The sequence below is a fragment of the Ammospiza caudacuta genome, chromosome 7 (assembly GCF_027887145.1).
Source record: "Ammospiza caudacuta isolate bAmmCau1 chromosome 7, bAmmCau1.pri, whole genome shotgun sequence".
Taxonomy (NCBI): domain Eukaryota; kingdom Metazoa; phylum Chordata; class Aves; order Passeriformes; family Passerellidae; genus Ammospiza; species Ammospiza caudacuta.
In genome coordinates this window covers 47334375-47355355 of record NC_080599.1, presented here as the reverse complement: position 1 = coordinate 47355355, position 20981 = coordinate 47334375, and the positions used below count along the sequence as shown (strand labels likewise).

The window sequence follows — 20981 nt, the reverse complement described above, 5'->3', positions numbered from 1 at the left end:
ACACCCAAGTAACACAAATCCCCCCAAAATCCACAGAGCACAGCCCCAGACTCCCCGTCCCTGGCAGTGTCCACGGCCAGGAGCCATCCCAGGGAAGGTGTCCCCGCCAGGGCTGGGATGGGCTTAGGGCCCTTCCAATCCTGAATTTGGGCATTCCATGGTGCCACATCCAGGACACAGCCAGTGCCCCTTCCCACAGCTCCAGAGGGCTGAAATTCCTGAATCCAAGGAGAGCCAGGATTTCCCTGCAAATCCCTCCCAGCCAGGCTGTGGATACAGAAATCCTTTTTACCAAATTTCCCCATTTCAGGCCTGGCTTTGGGCAGCCTCCCCATCACCCTGGGAATCCTTGGGCTGCTCCAGCTTTCCCTGGATCTATGGGAGAGCTCAGCCTTGTGAGACCCCTCCTGCCACGGGGCCTGACCAAAACTGTGCCAAAAATTCACCCAAAACTGCTCCTGGAACCGGCTCTTCCCAAAAATCAGGCGGCACAGGAGAGCCTGGAGCATTCCCTGTCCCCGGGGGTGCAGCTGCCACCAAACCCCTCTGTCCAAGACAAACCTGATATTCCCAAATATTGGAATTCACCTTCCCAAGGCCCCCCAGCCCCGCTGAGCTGCCCCAGGGACAATCCCCATGAAAAGCCCTGGAAATCTCCAGCAGCTCCCGGAGGAGAGGCGTGAGGAGCTGCCGGCAACAGATGAAACCAAGGGCCTGAAGATTAAAAAAAAAAAAAAAACCAAATAAGAAGAGCGGCAGCAAATGAGTCACGGCGAGCAGGGAGAGCAGGGAGAGCAGGGAGAGCACGAGCATCGCTCATCGCTCACCGGGCAGAGTCAGAGTCAGCGTCAGCCGCGGCTCCATGTGACAGCAGCGCCCCGGGAGCCGCCGGGGCCCGCGCAGCGCCCGGATTTGCTGCTAAATCAAACCCCAATCCTCGGCCCGGCCCGGCGAATCCCGGCATTAGCGGCAGCCAGGGATGCGGCATCGCCCCTCAGCATGGGCCGGGATTGAACCGGGATTGAACCGGGATTGAGCCCGGAGCTGTGGGATTGGAGCTCCCGGCGAGTTCAGCCTTTGCCTCTTCCCTGTAAAACCGGGGTACAGCGGACACGGGCAGGGACACCTCCCACTGTCCCAGGCTGCTCCAGCCTGGCCTCGGGCACTGCAGGGATCCAGGGGCAGCCACAGCTGCTCTGGGCACCTGTGCCAGGGTCTCACCATCCCCACAGCCAAAATTCCTGCCCAATATCCATCTAAATCTACCAATCTTCAGCCTAAATCCATTCCCTGTGTCCTGTCCCTCCAGGCCTTGTCCCCAGTCCCTCTCCAGCTCTCCCAGAGCCCCTTTGGGCCCTGAGCTCTCCCTGGAGCCAATTTCCAAGATTTTTTCCTCAAAGGGTCTCCGTATCAGGGAAGGAGGCTGCGAGAGGGGAGAACCCCCAGGAGCAGCTGAACCCAACCCTCCATGAGCTCAGGAGGGCACAGAGGGGATCGATCCACGCCCAGCTCCTGAAAACCCAATGGCACCACCGAGACCCCCAGGTGCCTCTCCCTGCACCCCAAATGCTCCTGGGGCAGCCCCAGCTCACGCTGTGGGCAACCAAAGCATTGCATGGGCATCCAGAGTGTCCCGGCAGGAGCAGGGCTGGAGAATCCATGGGAACAGGCCCCAGCTCATGCCAGGGCAGGAGAATCCATGGGAGCAGCCCCTGCCAGCCCCCAGCTCATGCCAGGGCTGCCCAGGGCAGCTGCTGCTCCCAGCTCAGCCCTTTCCTTCCATGAACCCTCGGTTTTCCTGAGCACAGAGAGCCACAGAGCCATTCCCATGCTGGGAGCTGCTCCCAGGAGGACTCAGGGATGTGGGAATGAGCCCCCAGCCCAGGGACAGCAGGGAGAGGGGGAGAGCTGGATGGGGCTGGAGAACAACGCTGGGAAAAGGAAATTCCTGATGGATGCACCCACTGGATTCCTGCTCCAATCCCCCCCACTCACCAGCAGCCCCCAAACCCGCAAAGGAACGCCCCTGCACGCCCCAAGGGATCCCACCTCGCTCTGCTCCTGCTCTTCCTGCCCAGCTCCAGGACCTCCCCGCCCTCGGCCCTGATAACCGGGGCTGATCGGGGCAATCAGCACCGCCCCAGGGGCACCAGCTGCGGCTGCTCCACGACGCTGATCATGGATTCATCCTTGTTTTGGGGGGCAAAAAAGGCATTCAGGAGCGCTGGCAAGGCCTCATGCAGGCCTGGGGGCTGCAGCCAGCACCCCCATGTCACACCAGGTACCTCACCCGAAATGTTACTGAGCACACTGGGGTTTGGTCCCTGATCAGCCTGGAATGTGCTTTGGGATGGGGATGGATCATCCCCCTGCGCCCCAGGATCAGAGCTGCAGGAGTTGATCCATCAGTAAAATTTCACAGCTGTGTATAAACCCCAGAGAAACAAATTCTGCCCTAATATAATATTAAAACATAATCCAGAGCTTCAGAAATGCCAGTGGGGTCTTTCATTAAATTAAAATTGAAGGTGTTTTTGGGTATCATCCTGATCCCCTTTGGGCCTGTCTGCTTGGCCCACGGCTAATAAAAAACGTTGAATTCTTAAAATTAACTTATTCACAGAAAAGAAACGGGATGGGGAGGGGGCAGAGATGGGGGGCGGTGCTGGGGAACGTGGGGGGCAGCAAAGGCAGAGGCAGCCCTGGGGCGTCCGCATCCACCTGTAAGGGGATCCAGCTGTGCGGGGATCCAGCTGTGCGGGATTCCAGATGTGCAGGGATCCAGATGTGCAGGGACCCAGTTGTACTGGGATCCAGCTGTGCGGGGGTCCAGCTGTGCGGGATTCCAGATGTGCAGGGATCCAGCTGTGCGGGGATCCAGCTGTGCGGGGATCCAGCTGCACCAGTTCCAGCTGTGCAGGGATCCAGATGTGCAGGGACCCAGTTGTACTGGGATCCAGCTGTGCAGGGATCCAGCTGTGCAGGGATCCAGATGTGCAGGGACCCAGCTGTGCAGGGATCCAGCTGTGCGGGATTCCAGCTGTGCAGGATTCCAGCTGTGCAGGGATCCAGATGTGCAGGGACCCAGTTGTGCTGGGATCCAGCTGTGCGGGTATCCAGATGTGCAGGGACCCAGTTGTGCTGGGATCCAGCTGTGCGGGATTCCAGCTGTGCAGGGATCCAGGTGTGCAGGGACCCAGTTGTGCTGGGATCCAGCTGTGCGGGGATCCAGATGTGCGGGATTCCAGCTGTGCGGGGGTCCAGCTGTGCGGGGGTCCAACTGCGCCAGTTCCAGCTGTGCCGCCCGCGCTGTGCGAGCCCCGCAGGGCCCGTCCCGGCCCCGTCCCCGGAGCGGGCGCTCCCCATTCCCGGGGCTCTGGAGCTGCACTCCCTGCGCAGCGCCCGGGGCTCGGCAGATGGAGCTGTGCAGCTGCGCAGGGCCGGGCCGGACAGATGTGCAGGGACGGACAGATGTGCAGGGCCGGACAGATGTGCAGGGAGGACAGATGTGAAGGGACGGACAGATGTGCCGGCCCCTCGCGCTCCCCCGGTCCTGCCGTCCCCCCGAGCCCACCCCGCACCCGCGGGCAGAGCTCTGCTGTCCCCGTGTCCCCAGCGGTGCCGGACAGAGGTGGGGACAGAGGTGGGGACGGCGCCACTCCAGGGTGGCAGAAATGCCCTCAGCAGAGCGGGCATTGGGCACCGGGCTCGGGACAGGGAAACCTTGGCAATGGGAATTCTTGGTTTGGGCTCCTCGTGTCACCCCAAAAGGGACACTGGGGAGAGTTCAAACACCCAAACCCATCTCGAGCCCCATCGGCAGGGCCACAACCTGCCTGTCCCCCCTGGCCAGCCCCGTGTCCCCGCAGTGTCCCCATTGCCAGGCTGGCAGCGCCACCTCCCCTCCCTGGGAGCCCCCGGCCTCCTCCAGCCCCGGTGAAATCCGAGCTTTGTGCCTGCCCCGGCTCCTTCTTGTTTGTGACTGCACAAATGTCAGGGGCACTTCCCATTTTCACTTCTCCTTTCTCCCCCGCTGCAGCGCCGGGTGAGCTCCAGGGGCACCCAAAGCCCCTCGGCTGGCAGAGAGCTCCCGGCCCTCTGCAGCTCCTCAGCCTGGGAACGCTCCATCCCAACACAGGGACACCGGGGACAGGAAGATTTGGAATCACTGGGGCTGGAAAAGCCCTGAGGCCACCACTGCCCTGTCCCCAAGTGCCACATCCCCATGGACTTTAAATCCCTGCGGGGATGGGGACCCAGTGCTGCCCTGGGCAGCTGCTCCAATGCCTGACCAGCCTTCCCATGGAGAGATTTTCCCAAATAACCAACCCAAACCTCCCCTGGTGCCACCTGAGAACATTGTGTCCCGTCCCTGGTTCTGGCTCTGTCACACATCACTGGTGAGCCACATCCATCCCCAACTCCCACAGAATGGGGAGAGAAAAGGACATGGAATTCCAGCTGCCCCCCCCCCCAGGAGGGCAGGCTGAGCTGGGAAAAAGCAGCAGGACTGGTTTATTATTTTATTTCTGTGCATCACAGTCTCTGTGAACAAGGGTGACCTGGGGGCAGAAGTTTCCTGGCAGTGGCAGGGGCTCTGTGGGACCCTTGTCCCCCCGCCCTGGGAAGGGCTGGATCTGCTCCCACTGCCCATCCCTGGGGTTGATGCGCTGGGTGGGTTTAGGGCTGGTAGAAATCCCCCTGAAATCCCAATTCCACGGCCTCAGTGGGAAGTGATGTCCTTGGGGACAGGGCCAGCTGTCACTCAGGGCTGTGGTGACATCTGTGGTTAATGGTGGCAGCAGGGAGGGGACAGATCCATGTGCATCCCTGAGCGTCCCTGTCCCGAGCTGGGGTCCCTCACCTTCACCCCACACACACCAGGAGCTGCTGGGAGCCCCTGGAGGTGACCTGGGGACCACCAGGGACAGAGGACAGTCCCACCAGCTCTGCTCCAGAGAGGAGGAAGCGCCACATCCCTGCTCCAGCTTCCCATGCCAAAGGAACCTGTGCCAGTCCAGCTCTGGGTGTGAGGGTGGTGCAGCACTGGAATCCTCATCCCCTGCACTGAGCCTGCCAATGCCCCTGAACTGGGGTTTCCCCCTGCAAACAGAGGGAAAGCAGAAGGGTTCGGGTGGGTTTTGTGCTGTAGCATTTTCTGGCACTGCTGCTCTCTCCTGGCTTCATGTTTTCCCCCCTGAAATGCTGATGCTTTTCCAGCCCCATCATCCCTTTCCCATCTCTTTCCCATCCCTTTCCCATCCCTTTCCCATCCCTTTCCCATCCCTTTCCCATCCCTTTCCCATCCCTGCACATCCCCAGGAGCCGTGGGCAGGGCACAGCTGCCACAGCCCAGGGATGTGGGAAGGATGAGTTGGGGTGAAGGGAGGATGGTTTAAATTGAAAGGGGAGAGACTTAGATGGGATGTTGGGAATTAAGAATTGTTCCTGTGAGGGTGGGCAGGCCCTGGCACAGGTGCCCAGAGCAGCTGTGGCTGCCCCTGGATCCCTGGCAGTGCCCAAGGCCAGGCTGGACACCCTGGCACAGTGAGAGGTGTCCCTGCCATGGCAGGGGTGGCACTGGATGGGATTCAAGGTCCTTCCAACACAAACCAGTTCTGGGATTCTGTTAATCCACTGGCAAAGACAAATCACTACTGGCCCTTCGAGGAGTTTCTACCAGGGAATTTTCACCAAAGAGTTTCAGAGGTTCAAACGCTGGGAGAATCCCCCAGGATCCACGGGCTGGGACAGCAGGGGTGTACAGGTGGTGGCCTGGCCCCACGGAGGGAGTGCTGGCAGGGAATGCAGGATGAGATCCACACTCGTTTTCCATGACTGCGCTCAGAGCCAGCGGATCCAGGGAAAGCAGGGGAGCCGCAGGGGACAGGGCCGGTGTCACCCGCTCCCCTGCCCTGGCACAGGATGTTTTTTACTGGAAAGTCGCTTGTTTTGGGTCAGGCCGGGACATGAAAGGGCCGCGGGCCGGGCCAGCGCTTCCTGTCTGCGCTGCCTTCCTGTCGCCTGCGCTGCCACAGAGGAAGGACGAGGCCCCGGCGTGCCAGGGACGGTGCCCGCGGCACCGGGAACGCTCCTGTGCCGTCCTGAGGAACGGCTCCGGCAGGGACACTGGGAATGCAGGCCCCGGGGCTGGCCATGGGAGCTTCTGGGCGTTGGCCATGGGGATTCTGGGTTTGGGAGATGGAAATTTTGGGTTTGGGATATGGAAGGGTTCTGGGTTTCAGATTTTGGACGGTCTGGGTTTAGGGCATGGAAGGTTCTGTGTTTGAGACATTGGAGATTCTGTGTTTGGGACATGGGAATTCTGGGTTTGGGATATGGAAGGGTTCTGGGTTTCAGATATTGGAGGTTCTAGGTTTAGGGCATTGGAGGTTCTGGGTTTCAGATGTTGGAGGTTCTGGGTTTCAGCCATGGGAGGATTTTGCATTTTGGCCACAGAAAGGTTCTGAGTTTTGGCTGAGGAGCGTTCTGGGACTGAGCCATGGGAGGTTCTGGGTTTCAGCCACTGGAGGGTTTGGGGTTTTGGCTCCAGGAGGGTTCTGGGTCTCAGCTATGAGAGATTCTGGGGTATGGCCACAGGAGGGTTCTGGGTTTTGGCCAAAGGAAAAGGATTTCAGCTGTGGGAGGTTCTGGATTTCAGCTGTGAAACGTCTTGGATTTTGGGTGTGGGAGGTCTTGGATTTTGGCCAAGGAAGGTTCTGGATTTTAGCCCCAGGAGGGTTCTGGGATTGAGCCATTGAAGGGTTCTGGGTGTGGAGGGTCCCATTTTCTGTCCCCCGAGCAGTGGTGACACGGCCCACGCTGTCTTGGTGACAAAAGCCCCCCAGAGAGCTGCAGGCTGGCTCATGCTTTCATTTATTCACTTCATATAAAAATCTCTTAAGAATGCGTCTGAACACAATATAGAATACTATAACATACATAGTGTGAAACTTTGGGGAACAATAAAATAACCACCTGGAACAATGCAGTGTTCAACAGACAAACAAACCCATTGATCATGCACAACTGTGCTATTGTCATGAACTAATTAGTCACGAGTTGGACCAAAAAGCTTGAAACATATTTTACAAACTGAGATTGACACCGCTCACGATGCCGGACAAGCTTTGTCAGAGGAAGTTTCACAGCACAATTATTACATCAGTTCACATTTTTGTTTTGTCATAGAGATTCACATTGGGTTGTTCAGAAATTGGAACATTGTGACATTGAAAAGCCGGCCCAGGGAGTTCTTTGTTCGGTTCCCCCTCTCTGCGTTCCTGGCAGATTCCCAAATCCGCTGCCCTGGGATGCGGTGTCCCCTCCCCACGGGCGGCTGCCACCCAAATGCCCTTCCTGGGTTGTGTCTGTCTCTTCAGCTATGTTCAGGTTCTTGGACTTTATGCAATACAAAAGGTTACAAGAAAAAAAGGCAACTCTTATTCCGAGTTTTCTACCCCATTAGCATCGCCGCCGACAGGCGATGCTAATTCATATAAATTAATAACTTACAAAACATTACAGTATGTACAGTAGGTAATAAATACACTGTTATAAACAGTAATGGAGGTGGTAGAGCTCGAGGCAGTGCAGGAGGAGGAGGAGGATGGTGGACCTAAACCTAGGGAACGTGGACGAGAGGCCAGAGAAACACAAATATCCGAGCGTGCAAATTCCAGGGAGCTGCCAAGGGGGAAGGCGTGTCACACACTGCCTTGCCACGCTTACTCAGGGATGGACTGAGCTGTGCCAGGGAAAAAAAACCTGCCCTCTGTCCTGCTCACCACAAACCCAAACCCCGGGGAGGAAAAAAATTCCCGCTGTTGCCAGCAAGGGAACGGCGCCCGGCAGCACCGAGTGACTCCCATTGGGTCACCGGGGGGATTAAGAACACACTGAAGGTGCAGTAATGCAAAGCAGAGGGTTTCCCCTTCTGTTTAGTCTGTCAAAGTGATTAACTGCAATAAAGTGACAGGTATTGCCCACGAAAAGAAAGGAAGACTGCTTCTGGTAACCGGAAGAATCCAAAAAGTAGCCGTCAATTCCGAAACACTTTGTGTCGCTTTTGAACTACCAAGCTCCGTGTGTTGAATTAAGAGACTCTTGAAAAGACATGAAAGTGTTTACAAAGAAGGCACACAGGTCTGCAGACAGGTGGACAGGTTGGATATGAGTTATTGATCAGTAGTTTCTATCAGTCTAACTGGTATAAACTCCAAAACTAACAGTATAAAATCTCTCAGTTGTGTGTCAGTGCCGCCTCGGGCCCGACCCAAGCCAGCTCCAGGACCACGCGGTGCTCTCGGCTGACGAGGCTCAAACCACAACGCAAATCACCCGTGCATTTCCTGAGCAATCACTCCCTACCCCATCTGTAACCCTGACTCCAATCTCAAGTAGCTGGAGGATCTGCCAGCCCCGTGGCAGAGGCTCAGCCCCGCTGCGGAGGCCGTCGGAGACCGCTCGCAAGCTCCGCAAGTGTTTAAAAGCCACTCCCGCGGGGCCGGGCCATTATGTGTCCACAGGAGATGTGTCTTCTGTCACAATCTCGATGGTGGCCTCCCTCTGGGGCTCCTCCTCCCCAGGCTGGGCCACGCACAGCGTCTCTGTATTGCTGAAGTAGCCGAGGCTCTCGCCGTCCTTCTCGGGCCCGTCGGAATCCTCCTCCTCCAGCGTCAGTTCAAACTGGAACTTCTCCATCAGGCCCTGGCAGTCCTGGCCCCGCTCCTCCAGGGGAGGGGATGGGCTCTGAGGTATCATGCTCTGGTACCAGTTCCTGTTGTCCTCCAGAGTGTCCAGGATGTCCTGGGCGTCGGGCTGCACCAGGTCAGCCCACGTCTCCCACAGAGGATGGACGATGTAGTCGATGAATCCCACCTGGAAAACAAAGGGACACACATACTTAGGGCAAGGGAATAACCTGCAAAAGGTCGACATCTGGAAAGTTCGTATTATATTCGTTTTACAAGCAGAACACCAGGAACAAGTCCCCAAACCAGCACAGCCTAACAATGATATTATCACACCTAATTATCTGATATCCAGACTGCACCCACACACTGTTGGGTTGGGCTGATGTCTTGTCCAAAATCAAACCTTGGAGGAAGTTTCACTAAAAGCAGGAGCCAGCAGGAAATTCAGGGAAGAGCCCTGGGCTGATCCCCCAGTGTGGGCAGCAGAGAAGGAGAGGGGGAATTCTGCCCCTCTGCCCTGCTCAGGTGAGGCCCCACCTGCAGAGCTGCCCCAGCCCTGGGGACAACATCAGCAGCACCTGGAGCTGCTGGAGAGAGCCCAGAGGAACCCATGGAGCTGCTGCAGGGCTGGAGCCCCTCTGGAGCCAGGCTGGGACACCTGGGGGTGCTCACCTGGAGAGGAGAAGGATCCAGGGAGAGCCCAGAGCCCCTGGCAGGGCCTGAAGGGGCTCCAGGAGAGCTGCAGAGGGGCTGGGGACAGGGATGGAGGAATGGCTAGATGGATACTGGGAAGGAATTGTTCCCTGTGACGGTGTGGAAGCGCTGGAATAGAATTCCCAGAGCAGCTGTGGCTGTCCCTGGATCCCTGGAATGTCCCAGGCCAGGTTTGGAGCAGCCTGGGACAGTGGGAGGTGTCCCTGCCATGGAGCTGGAACTGGATGGGCTCTCAGCACTGAGTCTGCTCTTCTCAGACAGAATTCCCAGGTGACTGGGGACAAGGTGGCCTTGTCCCAGGATTCTCACACAACTGACAGCTGGGAATACCCCAGCGCTCCCAAGGGGAGAAGCCTTTATGGGCTGGAGTTCCAACTTTGGGTGCATTTTCCTGCAGGGTGCAGTTTGTGCCTATCCCAAACAGTTCCATGATCCCACACTTTCAACGTTCCCGTTTTCCTCCAAACAGCCCCACGAGAGATTTCCTCGGGAGGAGCGCAGCCAGCGGGGCTGCTCATCCCGGGAATGCCGCCCGGCCCCCGTGGGGTGACGTTGCAGGCTGGAAAGAGCGAGGGATGCTGAGCCCTTCCGCTGAGCTCAGCCCTGCCGCGCTGCTCTGACTCAGGGAGGAACCGCGTCCAGGATGGAGCCGGCGCAACGGCCAGAAAGGGACTGGAATTCCTCCCTCCTGGCAGAGCCCGTCCCGCCCCACGGCTTTGTGTGGAGCAGGGAAAGGCTCTCCCAGGAGCCGGGCTCCAGGAGCAGATGTTTGCTTTGGACATGGCTCCCGCTCCCTCAGACACAACAGGATGTCAATAGCACCGCGAGCATCCAACTGGAACGGGCTGGGGAGGCAGCTCCAGCAGAAAGGTGATGAAAAGTTCCTGCTGCACTAGGAAAAAAAGGGTTTGGGATGGTTGGAACCCAACGTGTCCCAGGGCTCCACGGCGCCGATGGGTAAAAATCACCACTCGTTAATCATTGCTTCTTTAAAATTGTTTCTTTAAAATCGTTGATTCTTTAAAATTGTCATTTCTTTAAAATAGTTTCTTTAAAATCATTGTTTCAGGTCACTGCTCCTTTAAAACCATCCCAAATCGTAAAATAATTGGCCACGTGGCTCAGCACTGATCCTAAAATATTGAGGGCATCTCAAGCTTTGAAATATTTGCATATTATCTCCTAATCCACTCATTGTTTCCCTCCAGCACGGACACACTGATACCCTTTCTCCTTTGCCATTCCACGATGGCCATTTTGTATAATTCCTGTCTTTTCTGCACAGCAAAAATGGCATTTGGAAACCTCCAGCACGGACATGCCACCTCCCTTTCTCCTTTGCCATTTCATGATGGACATTTTGTGCAATTCTTGTCTTTTTCTGCACAGCAAAAATGGCATTTTGAGGCCTCTGGGAAGTGCAGATGTGAAGCAAGGAATGAACTGGAGCTCACATGTGGAGCACATGGGCAAGCCTGGCTGAAGGATTCATTTCTTGTTAGGTTAAGAAACCCGACAGATTTTTCCAACAAAATCACCACGCGGTTGAGTGAATAATTTTGAAAGCACTTGGCCGAGCCCAAGAGGACATTTGGAAATAATTATCATCAATTTTGTTACTTATTCAAGCTGAAAAACCTCAATGATGACTTGCTGGAGTCATTCAAAAACAACAACCAAGACAGCATTATATAAAGGCTGGAATCTGTTTGGACAAACATAAATTCCTGGTTTCATTCCAGATTATCCAGGCAAAATTTTATGGCCTGTGCTACACAGGTCAGAACAAAATCTGACCTTGAAACCATTTTATGAATCAGAACTAGGGATGAGCCAGTTCATCTCCTCCCACAAAAAAAAAGGGGCAAATCCAGCTCCTTTTAAGTTTTGCAGGGACATAAATGAATATTTCTGGGATTCACCCTGCACAGGGCAGCTCCAGAAGCCTCCAATTCAACTGGACACGTGCAGTGCAGAATCGTCCTGGATAACGAGTGACAGGCAGAGTTCTGCAGGGTGCTGAGGGGGATCTCAGGTGGGAGAAGCTCCCAGCCCTGCAGATGAGTGGGGTGAGCAGGGTGTGAGGGCAGGACAGGCTGGTGAGGGTGGGCAGAGCAGAACTGCCCTCTCCAGCCTGGGGAGCAAAAGGACCCAACTCCCTCTGGAAACTGGGACACGAGCAGGGGACGAGGAGATGCCCAGGGGGATGGAGAGGAGCTGGAAGAGCCTCCCCAGCCTGTGAGAGCCCCAGGCAGAGCTGGATGTCAGGGTGGATCAGGAGGCACGCTCTGAGCTGCTGGCTCCCCTCCCAGTTGTGCTGCAGGAGCAGCTGAGCTCTGTCTGTGCTGTGAAATGCCAAGCTCAGGCAGGGAGAGCTGCAGCTCAGGGCCAATTACCTGGGATTTTTCCACGGAGGCCGTGTGCTTGTCACACATGGGGCTGATTTCCATGCCTCTCTCCCTCTCCTTGTCCCCCTGCTGGAAGAACTCCTCCATGATCCTGTCTGTCCACTGCCGGTAGAGCTCCAGGGACTTGGTGGGATTGCTCAGGTCGGCACAATGCACCATGTTCCGGAGAACCTGCAATTACAGCCGCAGGAAACTCATAACATCAGCTGCAAAAACAGGAGGGCTTCGGGCTGGATATGCAGAGCACTGCACCACAAGATTCTCTGATTATGCAACAGACCATAAAAATATCAGAAACATTGCATGGCAGCACGTTAAAGAGCTGGAGCTGCTGGAGAGAGCCCAGAGGAACCCGTGGAGCTGCTGCAGGGCTGGAGCCCCTCTGGAGCCAGGCTGGGACACCTGGGGGTGCTCACCTGGAGAGGAGAAGGATCCAGGGAGAGCCCAGAGCCCCTGGCAGGGCCTGGAGGGGCTCCAGGAGAGCTGCAGAGGGGCTGGGGACAGGGATGGAGGGACAGGACACAGGGAATGGCTCCCACTGCCAGAGGGCAGGGATGGGTGGGAGATTGGGAATTGGGAATTGTTCCCTGGCAGGGTGGGCAGGCCCTGGCACAGGTGCCCAGATTTGCTGTGGCTGCCCCTGGATCCCTGGCAGTGCCCAAGGCCAGGTTGGACATAGGGGCTTGGAGCACCTGGGACAGTGGGAGGTGTTGGGTGGGATGGAATGAATTTAAATCACTCCCAACCCAAACCAGCCTGGAATTCTGTGATTCCCTCTCCATGGGTGAGCTGAGCTGCCCCAGCCCCAAAGCCAGACTGGTCTCTGGTGCTCACACAGCCCAGGCCTCACACCTGGAGCAGCTGTGGACGTGTCAATGACATCCCACAGGTTTGTTTGGGGATCCAGCTGCTTCCCACCATTCAAACTCCACTTCCATGCTCTGAGGGACAGAGGTGAGATGCTCCCACTTTATGGAATGAGTAATATCCCTTCCACACATGCACAGAACAGGCCTGACTAAGTGGCCACAAGGATTCAGGCAGCACCAGGGTTTAGAAATAAAAAATTTACAGAGTTTTCCCAGGAGCCTGCTCTTAAGGAGTTGGTCATCAAAGTGGAGAGCAGAGCAGGATGAATCTTGTCCTGCTCACTGCACAACTCTGTTCCAGCACTTTCTGGTCACTTGTGTAAACCAAGGATTAAATTATTGAGGGAACAGACTGTACAGCAGTTAATTCCAGCCCACTCTGAGGTGCTTCAGATGTGAAGTTCTGAAAGAATTTCTTGCAGTGTTGGAACAGGAGAAACAAATGGGAGAAAGCAGCAAGGAAATTTAGGAGCCCTCAAAACTTGACCTTGGAATGTGCCATGCTTGCAGTTCCAATTGTTAAAAAAATCCCTAATTCTGGGTTAACACCTAAAAAATAACACCTAAAAAATATGGGACCACCTCGTGCTTCTTTTTAGTGCAGAGGGAAATGACTGCTGAGAATTCAGCTTCTCTGTATGACTGATTACAAAGCCACAGCAAAACCAGGAGTGTGGCCTCCCCATCCTGGCCCAACCACCCCAAACCCAGGGAATGTGGGTGCCTCACCTGTATCCTGTCTGTGTAGTTGTCCAGAAGGAGAACTCCTGAACTGGTCACCTTCTTTGTTTCCACCATAGTCTTCAGATCAGCCAACAGACTCATGTGCTTGGACATGTCAGTGGCCAGCACCTTTCCAGAAGGGGGGAAAACAGGATTTCAGGAGGGGAAACCACAAGAAACGACCATTTTTGGTTGAGAAGAGGGGGAGGGAGTGGCCATACCATGTCAATCACCATCTTCCTGAGGGTCTGGCGCTGCTTCTTGGTCAGGTTCTGGAAGATGTCACAGTGCTCCTCCTGGAGCAGTTTGAAGCCCACGGCCAGGTGATGGTTCTCCAGCACGGATTCGTCGTTGTACATCAGGGCCAGCTCGGAATCTGGGGAAGGAACACCAAGTGTGGGACTCCAGGCTGGGAAATGTGGGGTTCCCAACAGCCAACAGGGGCTTGTTCTGGGCACTGAAAGGTTTTAGTGGGGGGAAGTTTCTTTTCCCATCCCTGGAAGGCTTCAGGGCCAGGCTGGATGGGGTTTGGAGCAGTCTGGTCTGGGAGAAGTTGTCCCTGCCCATGGGATACTGGATGATTTCAGGATTCTGGGATTCTTTCTAGCTCCATGAGTGCCAGCACTAGCACTTCACAGCCTTTGCTCAGTCCCAGTGACAAAATAATGCTCAGTTGACTCAGTTACAAGTCACTGGCAACAGAATCCTGCAAAAATCCTTCCCAAAACACAACAATCCCCATATTCTGGAATCCAGATCCGTGCTCAGCCTGTGGCAGAACACAACACAAAGGCCAATATTTGGCTTTCTGGTTGTCAATAGCAATAGGATTACTTCTCTTATCTTAATGGTAAAGTTTGCACTCAGGGCTGGCAGAATTATTATGTGCTAGCAAGTAGTAAATATTGACTTTACAAATTGTGCTACAATGGTTCCCTTTGTCAGGGATTGTGTTTTAATTCCCGCTTGAGTCCAAAACGTCTCAGTCCTCCACTGCACTGTATTCTGAGAGGGTAGCACAGCCTGCAATTTGTCATTTGTGGCAGGTAAAATGCATTCCCATTGCTTTTGGGGTGAAATCCTGAGAGATTCAGAACAAGACTCACTTGTGTTAATCAGGAATTGATTGGAGACCCCGGGGTGATCCACATCATGGATTGCAGCTGCAAAAATGGCAGCGAGGATCTCCAGATCCGTGAAGACAGCCTAGGAGGGAGCAACAGGAGCCTGTCAGAGGGGTTTCACCTCTCAGCAGCTGGGGAAGCTGATTGAGGGGAACAAGTTGTGCTCTTTCAATTGGTTTTCTGGGCCAAGGCACTGCAGAAAGGTGACACAGAGATCCCACATGCTGGGATTTCCTAAGGATGGAGGCGAAGGGAGCACTCGGATGAGCCACCAGTGCCCACCCCATGCTGAAAGAAGCCAAGCAGGGCACTCACATCCAGGGCAGGGGTGGAGAGCAGCACATGGGTGGACTGGGCCACGTCAGCAGCGTGCAGGCTGTTGTGGTAGGCCACGTCTGAGTGGTAGTGGTCCTCCAGGGTCATCATGTACGTCACGAACGTGTCCGACGAGATCTTGAAGGTTTTCAGCAGGTCCCGCTCCTGAGGGAGCAGAGCACAGACCCCAGCTGAGTGCCAGCTCAGGCTGGAGCAGGCAGGGAGCAGAGGGGAGCTGGACATGAGAAAAGCAGCAGGGAAGCCTGGCCTGCAGAACACCCACCTGGAATATGGCGTACATGATGCAGGTCAGCGGCCGGTTGTGGGAATACCTGGCCACGTTGAAGATGTTGAGGCCCCACTTATTCAGGTCTTCCAGTTCCTTTGGAGAGCACCAAAAAATAATGGTTTGAATGGTTTTCCAGGCAATTCTGCATTTCCCCAAAATGTTCACAGATATGCAAATGTAATGGTTACTGTAATTATGTAAGTGCTGAACGTGTGAGCTTAATGAACACAGAGTAACTGTGAAGGGCTGATTTTGTGTTTCATAATTGCTCTCCTCTGCCTGCACCACCTCTTTCCCTTTTTATTTTAGGGCTACTTTCATGTATTTTTAAATATAAAATATGCTCTTGAGGCTACCATTAATTACAGCATTTCTAATGGCCACATCACTCCAGGGATACTAATTCCACGGAAAGGAACAATCCATGCCCAGCTTCCAGATGCTCCCAGAAGAGCAGGAATCTCCCCTACCTTGGCCAGGTGATCTTCCTTCTCTGTCTTCACCCCAAACCGTGAGATGCTGGTGTTGTTCAAGCTCGAGCTGTGCATCAATTTCTTCACCCCACTGATCTGTGTCATGAGCTGCTGTTTTTTCTTCTTCTCCCTGTCCTTCTGGGTGGGAGAAGGGATCTCCACATCGTTCTGCTTGTCTGCAACAGAGCAGGGGGAAATGAGTCAGCACAACGTGAGCTCCCAGCACATCCCACAGAATCAGCCCTCGAGCTGCTGCCTCTGCTCCCCACTTCAGCCCCAGGGGGTTCTGCTGGGGGTTTTCTCATTTTGGGATCCAAAACTCAAAAAAAACCCAGTTACAAAAGCTCTGGTTGGTCTCTTACAGCCACTGTGTGGTCTGGGGACACTGGACATGTCCAGGAATGTCTCTCTGTGCATGGATATGGCACTTGGGGACATGCATTAGGTCTGGACCCCATGATCTCCAGCCTAGATGATTCTGTGATTTTCCATGCCTGAAATGCACCAGGTTCTCCTGGGGGATAAACCACAATTAATTTTATTCCCTATTTGCAGGAAAACAAAAGATATGTTCAAACAACACTTTTTTTTTTCCCTGATTAGGGTAAAACCACATCTGTTTTCCCTATTTTCACTTTTTAGGGTCAATATCCCCTGCTCTTAAAACCAATAACAAATGGGTGTCACTGATTCATTAAAGATTTTTCCTTTACAAATATGTATTGAATAAAATCCAAAGCACAGGCTAAATCCCATTGCCATTCTCAGGGATAATCACAGTTTTAGTGCACATGAAGAGGGCCCAAACCTGGCTGTGGAGGTGTGATTAGGAAATAAATAAATCTTAAAACCACGTGGCATTCACTGCCCTACAGCTGATTTATTAAAGCACAGATCCGGTGGCTCATGACTTCCATCCAAACCATTTCTCATGGATTGTACCCCAGCCTCTGAGCACCTTGAGGACCTCCAGAGGGATTAGACTTCCAGACAGGAGTGACTTTTGCCTGGGCTCAATGAAACCCCTGTGAGAGCCCAAGCAGCAGCAGCAATTAGGAAAGGAGCCATTATTCACAGCACAGCCGGGCTGACATCACAGGGTGTTCCCTGGATTTTGCTGAACCACCGAAGGACTTTCCTCCCCATAATCTCCTTAGCAGTGACTAAGGCAGCAGCAAATGGCCATTCTGGAGCAGAAATCCCTGATTTGTGGCATCAGTGTCCCCACGGGGGTGGCAGTGCCACCGCTGTGCCCTCGGGAGGAGCTGTGACCCACGGGCAGTGGGATGGTCCCTCTGGTGTGGTGTGGAGCCTCTGCTGCTCCTCTCTGACCTTCCCAGCCTGTCCTTGCTGGGAATGCAGGGCTGGAGCCTCTGCTCCTTCTGGGAGCCTTCCCAGCCCATTTCATCACAGAATTACAGAGTGAATTGGGATGGGAGGGAGCTTAAGGATCCTCTGGTTCCACCCCTTGCCAGGGCAGGGACACTTCCACTGTCCCAGGTGCTCCAGCCTGGCCTTGGGCACTGCCAGGGGTGTTGGGCACCCTGTGCCAGGCCCTCATCCCCTCCACAGGGAGGAATTCCTGCCCAACATCCCATCCATCCCTGCCCTCTGGCAGTGGGAACCATTCCCAGTGTCCTGTCCCTCCCTGCCCTGATAAAATCAAAAGGCTGAATGAAGCCACATGATCTGGGTTTAATATCTCTGAATTATCCTCACCTTTGGAGATAAATGAGTGTACTACCCACACATTTCTTTTTGTTTGTTTGTTCAACCTCCTCACTTGTAGACTCCTGTTCTTTTGGGTGTTCATTTAATTTAATTTAAATTTTAGGAAGGTAAAACTAATTCATAAAACCCATACCAGCACGACTTCCTAAAACACTGACAATCCTTGTAAAAGCTCCTCTCATTTTTTTTTTTTTTGCAGATGAGCAATCAGGCTGCAATCTGGCCCAATCTGGAGAACCTGCCCCCCTCAGCAGTGCCAGGCCCTTGGTCCTTCCCACCCCAAACCAGTCTGGAATTCTGTGAATAAAACAATCCCAGCAGCAGCTCCGGCTCATCAGCCCCTGCTGGGATTCAGGCTCCATTACCCTGAGCGTTTGTGGGGTTTATTTTTGGTTGCCACACTGGCAATTCCTGCTGCACACTCACGTGGCTGCTGGGCAGAGCTGACCACCAGCCAAATCCCTGGTTTGGCCCCTTTGTGCATCCCAATCCAGCCCCATTCCCTCCCTGCTCGAATTCAGGCTCTGGGTTCAGCTGAGCAATAAAATCCACGCATCCCCACAAAGCAGCTCCAAACTTCCATGGATTATTAATGCTGTGTCCTAAGTGCAGGCAGCAGCTCCAGCTGCAGCTGGGTATTGGAATCACTTTAAAGCCCTTAATGGGAATAATTGTGTGTCACACAGGGAAGGCATTCCGGCCGTTCCAGCCTCGGGGCAGAGTCCCCAGCACCCACAGCACTCGGCCTCTGGAGCTCTTGGATTCAGGGATGTCCATAAATATGAGGCTCCTCATTTTAGAACAAATGGTCACAAACCCTGAAGCTGCTTCCTGAGAAAATCCCATTTGTCCTAACAAACGTTGACACAGAGGAGTCATTCATGTATGTGGAGCTGTGAGCTCATACATGAATGAATGAAATGCAAAAATATTCCCTCTTTTTTCTGACTTCTGGTGCAGAACGAGCAGATTCACACAAAGCAATGGATAAATTTCGGGGATGATTTAGTCTGAGCCCCATCTCCGAGCGGAAGGTGCAGCTGAAGGAGGCAGTGGCTGCAGCTGGCCCTGGGTGACTTTGTCCTTTCCATAAGGTCACCACAACACCCCAGCGTTGCATAAGGCACCACCAGCAGCAGCCTCCCAAACCCTCCCGAGGCTCGGGGAGGAATTCCTCCTATCCAAACACCATTCTCCCCATCCCGCAGCCCCTGGAAAGTGAAACCCACAGCGGGGAGCTGTGAATGGGGGCAGTGGGGCTGCCCCTGCCCAGCCCCGCACACCATGGGGCCGCATTCCTTACCCAGGAAGGTGTTGGAAATGTACTCGGACACTTGGTTGCCGGAGCGGCTCATCTCGGACAGGTGGGTGAGCTCCCGGTTCAGCATCCTCTTGAACTGCGAGGGGGAGAGCACAGAAAATGGCATTTTTGTGGAATCCGCTCCCAAATCCGCGGCGGCAGCGCGGGAGACTCCCCCGGCACGCATAATTCCGGGGATATTTGGGATGGAGCCGGCGACAGATGGTTTCATTTCCACCCTGCTCGGCACCACCGTGACTGGGTATTTCTTTTCAGCCCACGGAATTAATTTTCCTCTAAAGATGCTCATTAGTCGCTACTGTCACAAACGAGGAGAGAACGCCTCAGATAAATCTCTCTGAAAGCTCAGATTTTTATCTCAGGTTGAGATTCCCCATCCCCAAACCTTCTTTTGTTCTGGATTTTCTAAATTTGCTCCATTTTGTATTAAAAGGCTGCATATCCAGAGGAGAAATATGCCCTAAATCTGGAGATCATACAGCAAAATGTGGGATTCAGGCATGATTCCCTCAGATATTAATGGTGAGATCCTGCTGATTTTATAATCCAGCATTTTCACTGCTGCATCATTTCAACCTGCAACACCGAATTCCCAAAAAAATTACATCCATGGACTCTGCATGCACACTACACACATGATTAGCCAAAACACACAGAAATCAGCATTTTAAAAGCATATTTTCCTCACAGAGGCTTTCTCAGAGCAATACAGCACAAAAAAAAAGCAGCCGTTAATAATTCGGTAATTAGCAATCCTTCAGGAATTAAACCCACCTTAATGTAACCCCAAGACACAGATAACAAATAATTGGCTTCAGGCATTTTGGGAAGCTCCTGGCGAGCCAGCACAAATCCTCCCGCAGAAATCGCCGCTCCGAGGGCAGAGGAGCCTTTCCCAACCCCAAAAATTCAGCGCTCATCCGAGGCGCAGCTCCCGCAGGCGCCGGCAGCCGCTAATCCCAGCCTGAACCGAGCCTGGCGGCGCATCCTCCGGGCTGCCCGGGGGTGGGTGCGAGGGCTGCGAGCCGGGAGTGCACAAAGGAGCGGGGAGGGATGGAGGGATGGATGGATGGGGAATGCACAAAGGAGCGGGGATGGATGGATGGAGGGATGGAGGGATGGATGGATGGATGGATGGATGGATGGATGGATGGATGGATGGATGGATGGATGCGCACGGAGCCGGCCGCGTGCCGGGATGCGCTGGGCAATCCGGGATGCGCTGGGAATGCGGGATGGGGCTGGGAATCCGGGATGCTGCTGCTCGCTCAGCTCCTGGAGGGGGCTCCCCGCTCGGCAGGAGCTCGGCTCAGCTGAGCCGCGCCTGGCAGGAGGGGATGCTGGTTTAGCCAGCCCCGCTAACACAGCCATGTTTTATGGGAAAATTAAAATGGAGGAAGCTCCGGGAATATTTAAATAAAGGGAAAAAGCAGGCAGCAGTCTCCTCTCCATTCCTGCTTTGCTTTAATCCTATTCCCTACAGGGAATTGCAAAGCATTCCCAGCTGGATTTTTAAAAGCGTTTTTCACATTTTCGGTGTGATCGGGTTTTTCCTCCTCTGTGGTAAAGGGCAAAATGCAGCAACGCAGCAAAATGTCCCTTTGCAGACTGAAATACCCTTCAGATAAGGGTATAAAAAATAACCACCTTAAATCTGTAACTGCAATTCATAAATTCATACATTCATTCTTAAAAGAACGCATTTGTCATGTTCCTGCCCAAGGCAGGGGGAGGAACGAGATGAGCTTTAAGGTCCTTCCCAACCCCAGCCATTCTGTGATTCACAATCCAGATTTCAATATTTAATCAGTTCTGCAGTCTTTGTTTCAAACACACAAGCAATCCCTTCAGGAGGAAGCCGGAGCTGTCCTTGACACGGAACCCAAAGAAAATCCCCTTGTGCCGTGCTCCCAGCACGGGATCAGTGGGATGTGCAGCTCTCCCGCTGCTCAGGACGTCCTTGGCGATTGTGCTGGGAATGCAGCACATGCCAGCGGCCAGGATTCCCAAAATAAAAGGGCCAGCTTTGCTGTGAAAGCCTCTCCTGTCTGCAGCTGCCTTCCCAGCCCCTGCTGGGGTGGTGGCACGAGGCTGCCCCGCGTGCTGAGGGACACGTGAGGCGTGGGCACAGCCCGAAAGCCTGGTCCTGCTCCCTCTGACAGCCCAGCCTGGGCAAGGCACGGCTCCAGAACCTCCAGATGGGATTCCAGCTCAACCTTTGGCCATGTGGAGCACAGGGAGATGTGACCCATCTGCTCCTCTCCTGAAATTCAGGACTGGCAGAGGTGGGAAGCTGATGGCACCTCCCTTTCACCTGT

The 20981-nt window shown here is 54.3% G+C and overlaps 1 protein-coding gene across 6 annotated transcripts in view; it reads right to left on the bottom strand.

Annotated features, from left to right (window-relative positions):
• Window positions 1–6860: 6860 nt before the first annotated feature.
• LOC131560374 (cAMP-specific 3',5'-cyclic phosphodiesterase 4B) overlaps window positions 6861–20981 on the bottom strand; it is an 85448-nt gene continuing 71327 nt past the window's right edge. For 5 of the 6 annotated variants that reach the window (XM_058809064.1, XM_058809067.1, XM_058809069.1 and 2 more), the window contains 9 exons: window positions 18646–18739; window positions 15609–15787; window positions 15133–15231; window positions 14850–15014; window positions 14517–14616; window positions 13632–13786; window positions 13417–13539; window positions 11807–11989; window positions 6861–8880 (listed from right to left, as the gene is read on the bottom strand). In XM_058809064.1, the coding sequence (XP_058665047.1) occupies window positions 8515–8880; window positions 11807–11989; window positions 13417–13539; window positions 13632–13786; window positions 14517–14616; window positions 14850–15014; window positions 15133–15231; window positions 15609–15787; window positions 18646–18739 (1464 nt within the window). In that variant the 3' untranslated portion in view covers window positions 6861–8514. Of the gene's footprint in view, window positions 8881–11806; window positions 11990–13416; window positions 13540–13631; window positions 13787–14516; window positions 14617–14849; window positions 15015–15132; window positions 15232–15608; window positions 15788–18645; window positions 18740–19437; window positions 19628–20981 lie in introns of those variants that run through there. The other variant, XM_058809068.1, reaches the window with a different exon arrangement.